General features: G+C 39.9%; 1 protein-coding gene across 5 annotated transcripts in view; it reads left to right on the top strand.

Moving 5' to 3' along the window:
* SIN3A (SIN3 transcription regulator family member A) overlaps positions 1 to 18,495 on the top strand; it is a 64,765-nt gene that overhangs the window by 8,650 nt on the left and 37,620 nt on the right. For 4 of the 5 annotated variants that reach the window (XM_033107927.1, XM_033107925.1, XM_033107930.1 and 1 more), the window contains exons 2-3: positions 11,519 to 11,740; positions 15,749 to 15,928. In XM_033107927.1, coding sequence (XP_032963818.1) covers positions 11,552 to 11,740; positions 15,749 to 15,928 — 369 coding nt within the window. In that variant the 5' untranslated portion in view covers positions 11,519 to 11,551. Of the gene's footprint in view, positions 1 to 1,181; positions 1,204 to 11,518; positions 11,741 to 15,748; positions 15,929 to 18,495 lie in introns of those variants that run through there. The other variant, XM_033107929.1, reaches the window with a different exon arrangement.

Here is an 18,495-nt window from a genome sequence, read left to right as displayed (position 1 = left end):
TTTTTAACGTCTCCATTGACGAAAACATTTCAGTTTACAAACACTGTAAACCGGAAGTAAATGCTTTGGTTTTCAAACACACCTCGGAAGTCAAACATGTCCCGCGGCTTCCGCTGAGTACAGGATCCTGAGGCCAAGCTGTCGGCTGTTTTCGAACTTTTCAGGCTGTTTTTGAACGTTTCAGAACTTGAACGGTCTTCTAAGTTCGAAAACCGAGGTACCACTGTATAGTTACTGTTACCCTGTCAAGCTCAAGATGTATTATTAATATGGTCAACTGCTTCCTGGTACCTCTTTTCCTTCACGTGGATTCATGTTTCTGCTGCTTTAACAAGGAATAGGGGAAGTAATATCTTAGGATTTTAATCTTTTTCTTGTTACAGTTTAAGTAAATAATTCTGGATGTTTGTTTTTTGTTGAGGTTAAGGTCACATAATGAAACCCCTCATACTTGGGTAGTCTGTGAATCAGGGTTCTGCCATTATTAAATTACGTTCTTTCCAAATATTTCAAGGAATTTTGTTTTCCTGACTGACAGTTTTTTTAAAGTGTGAATTCTAATTGTCTTTAGACAGTTATCTAACAGTCTTTTAACAACACATTAAAAAAAAGCAAAACCTTGCCTTTTTTAATTATGTAACTTTCTTTTTGGGTCTCTATTTAAAAGACATGCCCAGTGAGAATTGTTGTCAGTTACAACCAAACGCATGGAGGTTTTGTGCACATACATTGGCAGGGCAGCTGCCTGATGCTGGTTTTTCTCTAGGAGCGCTCACCTGTGGCGCACAGTCTGTGTGGACCAAGACTTAACGTGTCTTGATAGTGACGGTGCTGGGACATAGTAGGTACTAAATACCTTTACAACGGGAATTCTAATGACATTATAAAGTTTGCTAACTAGAGCCTACCTCTGTTTAGTTGCAATTGGCTTCAAAGTTAGTTAGGCATTTATTGGGAGCGATTTCTAACTTACCCATCTCTTTTTTTGCCCCTCCCTTTTTTTGCTTTTCTACTCCCCATCCCCGTCTGGCGTGTACGCCTGCATGTCATTCGTATTTACCAGCATCTTGGCAGCAGACACTTCTCGGTCCTGCTGGTATGCTCCCAGGCTAGGCTGGCCACCTCGCAGGCTGTTGAAGCATATACAGGTCCACAGCCCCTTTTCTGCAACTCTGAAATGCAAGAATTTTTGTTGGTTGGTTGGTAAGTTTGGTTTCACAGCTAATTTAGGGGCACAACCTGGTCTAGGCCTGCCCTTCTTTGTGCAAAAATGTGAATGCATTTGATTTTGGAGAGGCACCCTAGCCACTGTATTACTTTTCCTAAAATCCAAACTGCTGATGACTCAAATTTCTGTCTCTCAGACCTGTCTCCCCTGTACTGGAGACTAACATAGCAGGGGGCCCACTTCTTATTTCCTCTCAGATACCTGCTAGGCATCTTGGACATCTCACTTTCTGTCTTTTCCATATGTGGTCTGTTGGCAAATCCTATTTACTCTGTATTCAAAGACCACGTCTCTTCCCGGTGGCTTGCCATTTCAGTCTGAGTATTAAGGCAGAGTCCTTATTATGACTGATGAGAACAAGCCACTATCCCCAACCCCCTTACCTCTCTGACTTCATTTCCTAGTCGCCCCTCTTTCCTCCATTCTGCTATAGCTACCCAGCTTCCTGCTGTCCTTGGGGAATACGAAGCTCGTGTGCACCCGCTCACTGCGTTTGCCGCCCCTCTGCCTGTAATGCTTCCACCGCTGCTTTCTGTGTGGCCAGCTCTTTACTTCCTTTACTCAGAAATTACCTTGTCAAGGAGCTATTCTTTGGTCACTCTTACCTCAAATTTCAAAAACGTTCTCTGCCTTTTTCCTTAACACTTGTCTGAATGCTTTATCATCTTATTTATTGTCTGTTTCTCCCACTAAAATGTAAACTTCATGAGGGAGGAGGTTTCAGTTTTCTTTACTACTGTAGCCCCAGTTCCTGAAACAATGCCTGGCACCTAGTGTACTGTGTTTCCCCGAAAATAAGACCTGGCCGGACCGTCAGCCATATAATACCAGGTCTCATATTAATTTTTGCTCCAAAAGACGCCATTAGAGCTGACGGTCCGGCCAGGTCTTATTTTCGGGGAAACACTGTATGTGCTCAGTAAATATTAGAGGATGCATGCATGCGGGAATGAATGATTTGGTTTCCACCACAGACAAGGCAGTGTGCTAAACACAGTGGAGGATACAAAGATGGTTAAAGGTGTGTGTGCCCGTGTCTGTGTAGGGGCAGAAATACAGCTAATAGGACAAAGGCAGTATGAGGTGAGTGACACATCTCCCTATCCTCCTAAGAACCTTCTCGAGTCCTATTCTTTATAATACTTTCTTTGTAGCTTTAGCTAGCATATCTCCTGTTATACTTAGTCTGTTGTTTTATACCATTTTCAGTTAATTTATAGACATCACACAAACTAAATGTTAAGTGTCCTTCAAAATAGGGATACACAATGATTTCCTTGTTTTATATTCCCCTGTGATTCTTAAATATTTTTTAACTTTTCATTTTGAAATTATTTTAGACTTCAAAAAAGATTTCCCAAATGCATTTTAAAAAACTATATAATACAGTGATCTAAATCATAACGTTAACATTAATACAATTAATACCCTTTGAATTGAACCAAACAGTTTCCTGTTCATTTTCTACTTGTAACATCAGTGTCAATTGGACCAATTTTAGTTTTTGTTTCTTTTTGAGCAGTACTACTTGTAAAGATTTATATTTCGTGATTCTTATTCTTTATTGTAGGTCTTCGAAAGAACAGAAAATTTCATTTTTAATGGAATAGACATTTTAGTTATTATTTGTACATCTGAGCTATATTATGGGATCTTAATGATCTTAGTTTTCCAGTGTCTTGAAACATTTTGGTATTTCATCATCCTAGGAATTATTTCATCATTGTTCATCAATTATTCCCAACCATGCTAAAAACAACTAAAATAATAATAAAATGGAAGAATGATGGAATTGCCTATGAGTATGGTGCAGTAGTAAAATAAATCATCGTTATTACACTTCGGTTTTCTTACTGCCTTGCCCAAAGCATTATAGCATCTTTCAAGAAAGTATAAAAAAAGTTGGGAGATAACCATGTTAAACGTTATGTAAGATGTTAGCATTTAACATCTGGATGAAGATTACATGGCAGTTCTTTATATACTATCATAACTTTTAAAGCTTTACATTGAGCATATTTGGTAATCCATAGTTTTTATTTTCCTCCTATAATAGCAAAGAGAAGAAAACTAACAGAGGAATACACTTCACGATTATTAGAGGAACTAGTAGTAGATGAATGCAGTGCCGCAAACAGCTGTACTCTAGACTGTAATAATGACAGTACAAGTGATTGCGTAAGCCAAGTTGCAGATTTTGAGTCTTCAGATGACAATATCTTAGATGAATTTTCTCAAACTGGAGAACTTAGGAGTGCACAATGTATTTGAGGGAAAAATGAAAAATGGTGTTCTCAAGTTTCTTCATGAATGACTCATCCAGGTAGTCATTTAATGGGAAGGACTTCAGAATGTAATACTTCCACTGAGAATCAAAGACATTCCAATTTGCTAAAAGGATGTAAAGTAGTATTTTTTGTCTTTTAAGATGTTTGTGTACCAAAACTTACTAGGTGTGGTTTTAAATGGACACTGCTGTGTGTACCAAGGTTATTGGAAGGAAACATGGTGTAGAAATGAAAACAGTCATTGGATTGATTGTTCCAGTTGGTATTTATTAGTCTGAAACTGAGAACGCTTGCAGTTACAGAGCAAGGAAAACGATTATCCTCTCTTTTACCAAATTAAGAACTGCGTTTTTAAAGTATTGTGTTTTATGATGCAAGGGGGGGAAAAAAAGACCCCACAGTGATGATAAACTGGAACTTCTATAGAAATGTACCTGAAATCAGGAATCCGAATTTACAAAGTGGCTGTGTTCCAAGTTCATGCATCACAGTTGGTGACTAGCCAGTCGCATTTTAATGGATATTGCCTATATTGGGTATTTACATTTTCAAAACCAGGAAAACATGGAATAATAATTGGGAAATTTAAATTGTTACTAACATTTTTTTTAAACTTTATTTGAGTTTTTCCAGGACCCATCAGCTCCAAGTCAAGTAGTTGTTTCGGTCTAGTTGTGGAGGGCGCAGCTCACAGGGGCCCATGTGGGGATTGAACCTGCAACCTTGTTGTTAAGAGCACCTGCTCTAACCAACTGAGCTAACCAGCCGCCCCGTTACTCACATTTTTAATAAAGTTGTTTTTCACCCAAGTGGTAAATGATAATAAGTTTTTTTGGTATGCTGAGGGTTAAAGGTGAATCATGTGATAAAGCGGTGATGTCTTTTGCACAACCAAGGTGATTCTCCTGAGTCACCTTGGTAAAAAATTGTCACACACTATGCAATAACCGCCAAAGCTCACAAAAGGTATATTCCTAATGGGGTTGTCATTATGTTGGATGGAGGTTCCTCATCCTTGGCACTATTCAGTATTTTGGGCTGAATAATTGTTTGTTGTAGAGGGCTGTCCTGTGTATTGTAGGAAGTTCTCTACTCATAAACTGCCAGTAGCACCCCTCCCCCCAATTGTGACAACCAAAAATGTCTTCTGACATTGCCACATGTGCCTCAGTGGGGCAAAATCTCCCCGGTAAAGGACTATCTCATTGGAGGGATGCAAAACTGAGTTCAGGGGAGGCTTGGGTATTGGATCTTGTGGTGTATTGAGAAGAAAGTGTTGTTAATTTTGTTGATCTATTATTCTAAGTAATATGGGAAATGTAAATAAATTGACTTTTTAATTTATTTTCGAATAGTTTTCATTTTCTAGCAGAGTTAAATCCAGAAGTGGAGTTGGGACAGGTTTTGAAGTAGATTATGGTGGGCAGTTGTACTGGGTAGAAGTAATTACATTCACTTCTTGCTTTGACAAATTTTCTTAGCTTCTGAAGAGAAACTTTCCATTTTTTTGACAGTATTCATTGAAGTAAACTGAGCAGGACACATCTTAGGTGATGCTGACCACCACCAGTAAGAGAATAATTTCAGAGGACTTTTTTATTATGTAAAGGAATTTAAAAATGTGTCTAAGTCAGGATGATCTCGATACATAATTAAGAGGCACTAAAGGGTCAACCATAAATTAAATACATTTCAAAAAGAGTGCAGGGGGCTGCTGGATGGCTCAGTTGATTAGAGCGCAAGCTCTTAACAACAGGGTTGCTGGTTCGATTCCCACATGGGCCAGTGGTGAGCTCTTAACATCAGGGTCGCCGGTTCCCACATGTGCCAGTGACCTGCGCCCTCCACTACTGGATTGAAAACAACAAGCTGCCGCTGAGCTTCCAGAGGGGCTGAGCTTCCAGAGGGGCGACTGACCGATGGCTCAGTTGGTTAGAGCACAGCTCTCAGCAACAAGGTTGTTAGTTCATTTCCTGCATGGGATGGTGGGCTGCGCCCCCTGCAACTAGATTGAAGGACAACGACTTGACTTGGAGCTGGTGGGCCCTGGGAAAAAAGTTCCCCAATATTCCCCAATAAAAAAAAAGAAAGTGCAGTATTGCATACTTAAAAGCATCCAGAATAGGGTAGTTTGTTTCGTACACTCTGTTACTCTGAGCTTTTCTTGACTAAAATAATTCTGTTGTCTCCATTTAAGCCAATTTGTGCAATTTAAATGAAAAGATAAGATTCTTTAAAGTTGGATTTTCTGTTTGGATTTTAATAATCATGGAAAAATGTCTGGATTTCCAGGAGGGAAACTTTTTATTAAAGACATTTTAGGTTGTAGAACTAGCAAATTGGTTTTTATTTTTTTTATTCTGAAGGGGTTATCTTTTACCCTTTCTGACATTTGTCTGAAAGCTTTCACATTCACTGCCCAGTTCTGCCCCGGAAGACCCCCCGCAGTATCAGCAGTACCTTGCTCGGCTTGCTTTACTTGGGCATTTCGATGCCTTTGCATGATGGTTGATAGCTGTTCCCACCTTTTTGTTATCACACGTGGCCAGGGGACTTCTTTAGTATTCTGCTGACCTTGTTCACATTAGTCTTTTTCACTAGTTTCCATCCCTCCAAATCCCTCAAAGTGGTTTTTTTTTTTTTAATTCTGTCTTCACAGACAAGACTTCTGATAACAGTGTAAGCTCCAAATCTGAAACAGTTGGAGACCATAGGGGCATCTGAAAATCATTTCAGCTGAAGCAGAGCTTGAAAGTAGTGTTTGACTTGCGGCTCCATCATCTGGTATTGGAATATGGTCAGGAATTTGCACTGTACCTCTGCAAGCAGGATGCTATAGTCCAATATTTCTACTCCAAATTGGTCATGTCCTCCAGGGAGAAAGAATCTAGTCTCTTGATCCTTTAGCTAGCTATGTGACCTTAAACAAGTCACTTAACATCTTTGCGTATCAGTTGCCCTCTAAATAGGAAGGTTCTGGGTGGGCCCATCTGACAGGACTGTTGTGAGGGGCACACCCGCTGCTAGCAGCCCTGTTTGGAAGATGTGCTTGTTGTGGAGCAGGATATGGGTCCTGTTCAGTGGTAGAGCCCTTACTCCACGCACAGAGCCTGGCACGTGGAGACACTGGGGAATTAGTATGTGGGACAGATGAATGGGCAAAGATTGTAAATAGCTACCACCTGAAAATCTGCACTTACTGTAATAGTTTAATTTCATCCTGTATACTCCCATTCCCCAACTCATCCCTAATTTTTCAAGATACAGCTAAACATTTACCTTCTCTAGAGATTTTCCCAACATACACATTTCTACTCCTTTCCAAATTTGTAATACTTGTACCACTCGTGAGCTGATTTATATTGTTAGCTTTTCCTCCTAAGATTTTAAGAAAATCTTCAAATATACAGAAGAGTTGATAGAATTTTATAGTGGGCACCCATACACACCACCTAGATTTTTCCATTACCATTTTTACAGTACTTTATCACTTATGCATTTACCTATTCCTCCATCTATTAATCCAAACTAATTTCTTGATGTATTTCAAAGTGAATTTCAGTCATTAGTACACTTTTACCTGAGTATTTAAGCATGCATATCCTTATCTAGAGTTCGTTACTTGTTTATAGCTTTTTCCTGTTGATGCAAAATTTACATAAAATGAAATGCACAAATCTTGAGAGTCCATTGTGTGTGTGTTCATCACATTGTATCTTGTTCTTTTCACTAAGGAGCACTCTCCTTGTAGGTGAACCCTAGTCCTCCTAATTGCTACATAGTTTTTCTGATGTGGCTGTATTGAGTTTATTTAGCTATCCATAGAAATTTAGATTTTCGTACTTTTCTGCAATAAACATATTTGGCAGATATGTAGGATAGAGACCTAGAAGTGGCATTGCTGGGTTAAAGGGCATGCACATTTTGAATTTAATTAAAAATTTTAATACATGCCTGCAAGTTGCCAACCAAATAGTCTATACCAATTAAAACTTCCACCGACAGTGTTTCCCTACACACTCACCTAGGGTTTCCAGGCGGGAATTCCCGCCCGTTCTCAAGGATGTTTTACGCTTTCTCGTTCTCGAATCCCGAGAAAAGTTGGTCAGGAAATCGGGAAAATCAGCTCCTTGAACCCAGTAATACCCACATTGGGAAATAAACATACTACACACAATGTATCTCCTAGACATTTTTCCTATTTATTGGTAGGGTTTCCTGGTGAGAATTCCCGCCCATTCTCAGGAACTCCCCGCCCCCGCTTTCCCCATTCCTGAATCCTGAGAAAAGTTGGTCGGGAAATCAGGAAAGTCTGCTCCTTGAACCCAGGTGTTTTGTAGTATCGGCCGTCACTTTGTGGAAACGATTCATCGAGAACAGAAAACAGTTTATATCTTGGGGTTTGGGAATGGGAAAGTGAAAAAAATTCCTAAGAACGGGCGGGAATTCCCTCCTGGAGACCCTACACCCACCCACACTGAATGTCATCATTCTCTGTTAGCCAGTTGCTTTGGGGTATCATTTTACTTTGTATTTCTTTGATTAGTAGTAAGGCTGTATGGGGTCTTCCCAACTAGTTTCTAAGCTTTTATTGGGCAAGGCAAGGTCATCTCCCACCCTCATATCTGCTCACTGAACATTTGTTGAGTGAATGAATGCAGCCAAAGTATTCCTGCTTCATTGGATTGAGGCTGCAGAAGGATGAATGAGCTAAGTGTGAGAGGCTAAAGCTGCAATTGGTTGAGCGTGTATGCCTTCAAAAAGGGAAGGAACTCTTCCTTCTGCCTTCATTTCTTCCGTGACAGGTAGGATAGTGAGGAGGTTAAGAATCCAGGTTCCGGAGGTAGATTTCCTGGATTCGTATCCCAGCTTTGCCTGTTAGCTGTACAACCTTGGGCAGTTCACTTAATGTTTGTGTTTCAGTTTCCTCATTTATAAAATAGAGAAGAACAGCACATTGTTGTGGGGATTAAATTAAGATTTGTAGATTGTGTAGAATGGTACTTAGCCCTCAATATTGCTAACTATATTGTCAGGCTAACTATTATGTGTTCTTTCCCTTCTGTGTACACAGTACTTGAGTGTCTGTGACGTTTTAGGACGGTGGAGATGCAGACAGATTTGGAAAGGACCGTACCTTGAAGGTACTTACAGACCTGAGGCTTATTAGGGAAGTGGGAAGACATTTGACAGGACTGGACAGTAGGGTGGAGACTAGAAGGGGATAATTGGTAAGTTAAATTATCCCCCAGTCAGTAAGGGAAAATTTTGTAGGCAAAACTAAGGAATTTGAATTGCTGTTTGAAGTAATTGGAAGGAAGCCACTGATGAATTTACAACTGGAGTGTATTTGCATTTGGGGCTGCCCATTTGGAAAGCAGCCTGGAAGGTAGACTAGACTGGAGAGAGGCTGAAGGGTATTGTCAGCAGTTGGGGTAAGGGGTGATGAGGACCTGCAATAAGGCAGTGAATGTATGGCGGGAGAAGCAGCAGTTGATTCGAGAACCATTTAGGAAATAGAATTAAGAGTGATGATTGTTAAAGGAGTAAAGCGTGGCTCAGAGAAAGTACAGACCCTGGGCTGCCTCCTCGGTGTCTTAGAGATGGTCTGGAAGGCAAACTCTTTAGAGGCAAATGAAATTAAATACTTTATAAAATCACAATCATTTTATAAAGAAATTTCAACAGCAAAACAGTAGGATATTATCTCAGACCTATAGTACTTTACTACTTAACCCACGAAAAACTTAACCACAGTCCTCTCCACCTCTTTCTTTTCCATTTTCTTATAGACTGGTCCATAAACCAGCATTTGGGAATCACTAATGTAATCTAATCACCTCCTTTTAGAGGTCAGGAAACAGGACCAAAGTCTTCGAGTCGAGAGTTTGGGCTAGAATCCAGGTCTTGTCAGGTACTCGGGTCTTTTTTTCCATAGTCCTACGCTGGGCTTTCTTGACCTAAATTTGGTTTTTCATTTATGAAGTATTGACTTGGCTTTTGGTTACAGAGATTAATCGCAGGTGAGTTGAAGAGGATCTAGGTTTCAAACGAACCCAGCCCAAGACCAAACTATGGTCTGGATCATCAGTGGACGGAGAAGTGGCAGCCAAAAGGTTTTTACGACTTTTCACTCTGTCCATTTTTTAGACCTAGTTCCTCTTTGCAAAGTGGGTTGAGGTTGACTGTTCATAGTCAGCTTACTGGTGGCTCTTCACTATCCAATAGCATGGGTAAATCTGTATTTCCAACCTCTTGCTATGTCGGAGTTTTCAACCTCTTGCTACTGTCTTAAGTTTTAAATATCGAGCTAAACATACTACTTCTTACTGCGGAAGTCTAGGAAAACAAGTTAAGACATTTAAATTACCATGTTTCCCTGAAAATAAGACCTAACCAGACCATCAACTCTAATGCGTCTTTTGGGGCAAAAATTAATATAAGACCTGATCTCATATAAGACCCGGTCTGATGATCTGGTTAGGTCTTATTTTCGGGGAAACACGGTATTTCCCCTCAGCAGTTGTCAGCACTGTTTTCAACTCCAGTTAGCTGAGTTCAACATATTATATATCACACATGAATTTGGGAGACGTAGTCTTTTGATACAAAGTTAGGGCTAACAGCAAGAGGCTATTTGTGGTTTGAGATGTACAAAAAGTATTAAAGATGACCAGCTTGCACAGGAAGCATTTGTGCTGCCGAGTCAGGGTTAACGGAGGTTTGTGAGGTGTGAGAAAAATCCAAGACCCTACTTCAAGGCTGAGGATTAGCGCGCGACAAGCAGGGCAGGGATGGTGGTGGTGAGGACAGAAGAGGTGCAGCGGCCTTGGGGGGTCTTGTGAGAACTGCTTCACCTTCAGGGAAGGAAGAAAAGAGGGATGGGTAACTTAGAAATTAGGTAAAGGCATTTTTGTTTTCCATTTACAGAAAGAGCTTTGCTTCAGAAGGCGGGGTAATGACTTGTGAGATCTCCTACTATTACTGTGTTTTTTATCTTCTTACCACAGGAGTGGTGTCTTTTTAAGATATTTTTTGTAACTGAAAAAGTGGTAGGGTTTGGCCTCATTTTGTCTTTGGATGGTTGGAGCTTTGTTATTGATACGCTTGCGTTAGTGCTGATGCTGGTGTTGCAATAGCTCTGAAGAGACCCAGCCAGCTTCCCAGCCAGTGTGTAGCCGGGACACTTTTTGTGTCCTACAGGAAAGAATGTGTCCTCACAGAGCGATTACCAAACTAAGGAATTCTGGAGTCGCCTTAGTGTTCAAGAATGTTACAGTCAGAAGAAACCTTAGAAGCGATCTGTTCCATCCTAGGTTATATAAATGTCTAATCACTGTGTTGTACACCTGAAGCTGATGTAATAATTGTATGTCAGCTGTAGTTAAAAATTAAAAACTATTTTTAAAAAGTTATCTACTGCAACCTTTTTATTTTATAGTTGGAGGAACAAACTCACATGGCTTGAGGAGCTTTTGGAAATGTATATGGCTTCTTAAATTGGCAAGTCTAGAATCATTGTCCTGCTCCTGGCCCCGTGCTCTTTCAATGATGCCATTTAATTGTTGAAGCAGTTGATATTTTAAAAATTAGACCACAATTAGAGTACAGGTTTTGAGAGGAGTCAGGAAGAAGCACTTAAATGTTTTTGTAACGTGTGAATATCTAATGAATGGTAGGAATGATGGCATTTGAGGAGAAAAGTAGAGAATAAAGACAGGTGTTATTTGTGTGTTTTTTAACAGGGGGTTATGTTTCAGCTCTGCTGAAGTACAGATTCATTAAATGTATTATTTAAATGTCTTTCAATGATGAGAAGCTGCCCATTGGGGTCGGGGTGTGCACACAAGCACTTACACTACCCCGCGATCGCCTCCAGGGGGAAGCAGCCCGTCGGTTCCAGGAGTTGAGCTCATACTAAATTTGGGTGACGGGTCCTAAGTTGCACACGTCGTACTGGAGCACGACTGGGTTTGCATGTTGTTGCTTGTGGTTTCTGCAGGTTGTGCAGTGCATCCCTGAGCATGAGCGCAGAATGAAGCGCCGTTTGGATGACCAGGAGTCACCAGTGTACGCAGCCCAGCAGCGCCGGCTCCCTGGCAGCACAGAGCCCTTTCCTCACCAGCACCGGGTGCTGGCCCCCGCCCCGCCCGTGTATGAGGCCGTGTCCGACACCATGCAATCAGCCGCTGGCATCCAGTACTCTGTCACTCCCAGCTATCAGGTACGCTGGAGCCACCGGGGCACTCGCGTGAGGGCGGCCGCTCCTCGTGACTGGTGGTTTCCTCCCACGAGAACATGTTTTATTAAGCATTTGGTGAGATATAAAACATATCTAGAGGATATGTGTAAGGTGTGAAAAATAAGGAAAACTGTGTGTGCTTGTGTACTCAGCATCTTAAGTTTTTTTAAAAGGAGAATGTTGTCACGACCTTTGGCATTCACTGGATTCCTCCTTCCTGGTCCCATTTCCTTTTCCCTCACTTCAGAGGTAGCTGCTAATTTGAATTTTGTGTTTATCATTTCCCTGACTGACTTTATTTTTTTAATTCATTTTGTTTATACCTCTCGACAATAGAATTGATTAGTTTGGGTACTTTTGAACGTTACTATATAAATTAAAACATGTATATTTTTTTCTTTACTCACTTTTTCCCCCACTCAGTGTGGTTCCCAAGACTTAGCCATATTTTTGTGTGTAACTGAGTCATTTTCACTCTGTTATGAATTATATGAGTATATCAGATTTATTTATTCTTCTGTTGGTGAATAGTCCGGGCTTACGATGTTACAAAGGTCTGCTTTGAACGATTTCAGGTGGTTCTTCTAGTGCAGTGGCACTGGCAGTGACAATCCATAACAAAATAAGCTTGCACCAGAATCTAAATGAGCGCACTGCTTTTATCAAGAGAAGCTTGACTATGGGGGAAATGGCAGCTGAATTAAATAGTAGCTTATTAGGAAAGTGGTTGGGGTCCATTCTGGTGCAAACTCCTTATCTTCTTGCAGACCCCTTGGCAGGTTTGAGGGCACGAGGAACAGTAGCTCGAGTCCTAGAGGGATTGCTGGTTTGTAGGCTATGCGTATCTTCACCTTACAGGTGATGTCAGATGCTTTTCAAAGTTGGGCCAGCTTACATTTCCACCAGCATTGTATGTTCCTATCGTTCCACATCCTGACCAACGCTGGTCACTGATCTTTTGTCTGTTCACTCTGTTTTTAAAAATGGAAGAAATTTAAATTTTTTGTCCTTTTTAATTACGAAACTAAATATCACCATTTAAAAAAAATGATATGATTACTTTTTCTTTTGACCCCTCAGACTTTATCCCACTGGTGCATTTCCTGGGTATCCAAAATTTTTATGCATATACAGTATATCTGTATTTACCTGCCTAACTAGGTACACTTCTCTTTTTACACAATTTGGGTCATACAGTATATACTGTTATTTGCTCTTTTCACTTAATATATAATAGACAGCTTTCCACTTATATATATATATATATATATATATATATATAGAGAGAGAGAGAGAGAGAGAGAGAGAGAGAGAGAGAGAGAGAGAGAGACAAGTAATTTTTTAAAACGCGCGGCAACCTAACTTGTTAATGACTTTTAAAAAGGTATGACTGGTACCGGGAATATAAATTGGCATAATTTTTATTGAGAGCAGCTTTACAGTTTGTGTCTGGTTCTTTAGTTATTATAAGAGAAAACAATCAAAGAAGTAGCATAAAGTGATTCCTTAGGTGTCCCTCTTCCTCAGGAATTGTCACTTTTGAAGCAGGGTAATGCCTTCATGTGGGCTGGGGCAGCAGTCAGGACTGCTCCAGGTCACATCTTTAAGGCAGGGCTTGGAAGAAGGAAAACTTGCTTGTTCTCCTTGGTTATTACTTTTATCTGAACAGGTTCATGATTATTTCCTACACTGAGGGTAAGTTATATCTGTTCCTATACTAGAAACTGGTTCGAACAAACCAGCCATCGCAAATAATTAAAACTCCAACTAAGTCTTGTAAAAAAACCTGTCCAGTATATGCATGTTAGAATTAGAAGCTCAGAATAATAGTGCTTCTTGTGAGAGATACATTAGAGCTTTTGGAATTGTCTAAATTTCTTTTTACCCTTAATGTGTATTGTATTATTTCTGTGGATTTGTAAGTAGTCATTTTATTTCCCCCCCTACCCAGAGGTCTATCCAGGGTAATCCTTACAAATTTGTGGGGACTTGAAAAAAACTTATTTTCTCTTACGTTGTAGTACACAACTTACATTGTTTGGAGAAAGTTCATGTTATTTATTCTCCGTGTTTTGGAGATCAAGTGTACTTCTCCTTAGTTGTCTTCTGTAGTGATTAACAGTTCTGAAATAGGAAAATTTAAAAAAAAGCTCTGGAAGTTTTACGATGTGTGATCAAACAATACAGTGATTGTTTAAATTAAAAAAATTATTACAGTAGAAGACCCATTGCCATTAATCCCCATCAGAATACTCCCCCTCTCTTCAAACACACTTATCCCATCATCCTTGCCGCTTTCTGAAGCAGTTCTGGAAGTCCTCTTTCCTGAGTGTCTTTAGCTGCACTGTTGTGGCTGCCTCGATGTCCTGAATCATTTTGACTTTGGGGAAGAGCCAGAAGCCGCACGGTGCCAAATGTGGTGAACAAGGTGGATGAGATACACCATAGTGTTTTTATTTGACAGAAATTGCTGAACCACAAGCGATGTGTGACACGGAGCCTTTCCGTTGTGATCACAAAATACGGTGAATGCTGCTGCCGAGTGCCATCCAACAGAAAGGCAGGGATCTTAAATACGGGAAGCGGTGTGTCAAACATTAGTAAAAGTGTGTGACAAGTTTCAACTTGTTCGGTGTAGTCAGTCACCTGTGAGCTACGGTGAGAGAAGGTGTGTTTCAAAGTGTGCCGTAAATCATCCTCCATCATGACAGTGCTCTGTGTCACACATCACTTCTAGTATACGGCAAGTTCTGTCCAATAAAAACATTACATTGTGTCGTTATTCGCTGGATCTGGCACTGTGCGACTTCTGGCTCTTCCCCAAAGTCAAAATGACCATGAAAGGTAAACATATTAAATTGACTCAGGACATTGAGGCAGCCATGACAGCGCAACTAAAGACTCACAAAAGAGGACTTCCAGAACTGCTTTAGAAAGTGGCAAGAACGATGGAATGAATGTGTTCGAAGCGAGGGGGAGTATTTTGAGGGGAATTAATGGCAATGTGTCTTTTACTGTAATAAATTTTTAAAATTTAAATGTTCACTGTATTGTTTGATCACCTCGTATATAGCATTTTTTGCAATAGAAATGGGAGGAAAGGGATTTGTACTTTTATGCCACCCCTAAACTTATAAGAGGATGTGAGAGAGAGAGAGAGAGAGAACAATGATTATGAATGCGAAAATAGAAAAGAAGTGTTTGAGGTCAAACCACCAACAATTTGGAAGAAATTTTTATTTTACTTTAGAAATAGCAAATTAGGATAAGCAAAATAAAGGTAAAAATCTTCTCTAACCCCACCACCAGAAGATAAAATGCTAACGTTTTGATATATTGTATATTTATTGTCTAGAGTTTAAAATCTTTTTATTGTATTACATATACGTGCTTTTAAAAATTATTTAAAAGTTTGTGTGTGCTTTTAAAAATTATTTAAAAGTTTACATTCATATGCAACACATGAATGAATACATTCAACTTATGGATTGTGAACATTTTTTAATGTTAAAATGCATGCATCTATATTAGTGCTATTCAAAAGATGGTCCACAGATGGCTGATGTGCATAGTTTCTTGCTATCCTGTAATGAGTGTAGAAATTGAGTGTTTAGAAACTTTCATAGTGACTGGACATTGTAATTTTATATCTGTAAACTCCAATAATGAAAATTACGGGCTTAGGTATTTTTTATTTCACTTTTTTAGTAATTCATTTTTATTGTATTTTACACAATAAAATGGATTGGAATTTAAGGAAAAATAAAAACTGGTACTTAACCACAGATAGTTTAAGAAGTATGGAGCTATATAATATATAACAATGCAGAGAATGCTGTTATAATTTTGGTGGGCTCTGATTTATTTCACCAATTCCATCTTGTGGGAAATTTGGATTTCTAATTAATTATCTTTGTGTATGCAAAGGTACGCATGCGCGATCTTGAATGCACAAGCTTGAACTTCCTGTGTGTACTTTGTCCACTGCAGGTTTCAGCTGTGCCGCAGGGCTCCAGTGGCAGCCATGGGCCCACCATAGCAGCGGTGCACAGCAGCCATCATCACCCAGCAGCCGTGCAGCCTCACGGAGGCCAGGTGGTCCAGAGTCACGCTCACCCAGCCCCACCTGTCGCACCAGTGCAGGGACAGCAGCAGTTTCAGAGGCTCAAGGTGGTATTCATGTCCTTTTCTTCTGTCATGAAGTTTGTCTTCTAGCAGCAGCATGGGCTTCAGTTTGTTAACAGTGGTGGTACCGCTTTCTTTTTAACTTTTTTTTAATGTGTATAAATATAAATTATATTGGGAAACAGTGTGTTTCTCCAGGGCCCATCAGCTCCAAGTTGTTGTCCTTCAATCTAGCTGTGGAGGGCGCAGCTCAGCTCCAAGTCCAGTTGCCGTTTTCAATCTCAGTTACAGGGGGCACAGCCCACCATCCCATGCAGGAATTGAACCAGTAACCATATTGGTGAGAGCTCGGGCTCTAACCAACTGAGCCATCTAGCTGCCCCTCCGGCAGCTCAGTGGCAGCTCATTGTCTTCAATCTAGTTGTGGAGGACGCAGCTCACTGGCCCATGTGGGCATCGAACCAGCAACCCTGTTCAGAGCTCGTGCTTTAACCAAGCTCTAACCAACTGAGACATCTGGCCACCCAATAGTACAGCTTTTAACACCAGTAGGGGCTGCTGAGTCACAGGAAGTTTTACTTTGTTTTTGTTTTGAAACCCACTTAGATTCCCCATCATAGCACCAGTACCTGATTGAGAGAATAACTCCAAGAAACGTTATTGGGAATGGATGAATGCATGGCACTCAGATGTATCAGGATTGAGGAGCTATTTTCGTACGAAATTAGCAAAGTCCATTTTCTGGATGCCTTCTTTTGAACTTGTAGTTCTTAATTCTCAGGGTGGTATAAGGTTTTATGAAGCATACACATGGTTGGCTACAGTCCATCCAGACCAGTAAATGGGCCCAGTATTTATTATCTTTTGGGTTAATTCTCTTAAATTCCTGTATATGAATAGTGGAATTGGCTAGCATCTTCGAGTCCATCTTTAGTAAAACACACACTCCTTTTTGGGGAACCTTTATAAAGTTAGAGGAAGATTATAATTGTGAATGAAGCGTTAGTGTTTTAATCTGTTCTGCTGAGTATGTGCTGTAGGTTTTGAGTGCTTTGAAATTCATGAGGCATCTGTGGAGAAGTGAAGCTTGTTTTCCCAGCTAACCTTTTTTCTGTGCTTACTTGAGTGCTATTTTTTTAAATGTGTGATGCAGCAAGCGTTTCAGATTTCAGTTTTTCTAATTTTACATTTATGTAAAATTTAAACTCAAGGGCAGGAAATACAAAATTAAAGAACTATAGAGATAAGATGTTGAATCTTTATTTGGTCCTGTCAGCCTAATTATATCAAGCAGCTTGCAGGTAGGAGTGAACAAATATCTCGGCCTTCTGTTCTCCTTGGTACTTAGTCAGTCTAGTTCTCCCTCACCCTGTCCTCCTTAGTTTGGGTTCTCAGGAACTTGTTTAATTTTGGTCTAAGGAAAGTTAAATGCTACATAAATATAAAGCATACCAAAGCTAAGTGATATAGAGGGATTTTGTAAAATTTACTTTGTCTATATTAGCTTAAGTAATTAAAAGTTGACTGTATTTAAGCATAGTCTTTAGAGTACAGATTTTTTGAGCCTGAAATTTCACTCTGGGCTCCGTTCTGGGGAAAAGGTGTATAAGCTATATTGATGTTTTCCTCATGACATTTTTATTCTCTGCTTGTGGAGTGACTGATGTCTGTGTACTAAAGTGTAGTGTTGCTATAGACTTAGCACTTCACCAAGCTCTGAAAAATATTGTTTAAAACTTGGTTTGTTGTGATTTCATTTCATATTAATATAGTATTCAGCATTTAATACCTTAATGTTGCAAAAGAGCTTAAAACTTGCTATTAATTAACAAAAATGTGTTTATAGCTTTTGTCAGCCAGCTCCATCAAAGCACAGCTCCTGTTTTACTCACCTTCCTCACTCTGTTATAAGTAGGTAGATTGTGCTTTGTTTGTGTTAGAGAAACTGTCAAGGAAGCGAGAAAGGGCTTTGGAGTTGGTGTTATAGAATGAGTCATGGGTGGAGTTAGGACTTCTTGCTCTGTTCTTGTAGTTACAAGCTCTGTACTCCTGAACACGGTAACTTGTTGCATTTCATTTCTCATGAGGAGAGGTAAAATGCTTTCCTGTGCCTCCATGCAATTTCATTCAGTATTCCCACATTGCCTGCCATGTTTGGATCAGTCTTAAAATGCTTTACAAGCATTTGAATCAACTTCCATAAACCGTTTAATTCTATAGTAAGGAAGTGTCCAGTGAGAACGTGTAGGTCATTTCAAGCATCAATATTGTCTATACTTTTTTGTCTTTGGCAGACTGATGACAAGGAAAATTTGAATAATGAGGCTTATTTGGTGTGATTTAGTTATTTGTTGAATGCCAGCAGCATAAATATCTGGCACGTATTTAGCAAGTTCTCTTCAACAGTTGTTTGTGTTTGTCTCCCCAACAAGATTATGAGTTTCAGGAGTTTAGGGACTTTAATGTAATAAATGCCTGTTGAAGTCAGCCAGGAAAATGTATCAGCAGAATTGAGGGGTCTACCCTAGTACCTCCTTAAATGTGTAGTTCCAAGGGGTTTTCTTCTACCATGTTTCCCCGAAGATAAGACCTACCTAGACAATCAGCTCTAA

This window comes from Rhinolophus ferrumequinum, chromosome 6 (assembly GCF_004115265.2).
Source record: "Rhinolophus ferrumequinum isolate MPI-CBG mRhiFer1 chromosome 6, mRhiFer1_v1.p, whole genome shotgun sequence".
Taxonomy (NCBI): Eukaryota; Metazoa; Chordata; class Mammalia; order Chiroptera; family Rhinolophidae; genus Rhinolophus; species Rhinolophus ferrumequinum.
Note: the sequence above shows the minus strand (reverse complement) of the source record. Positions and strands in the feature narration are given on the sequence as shown.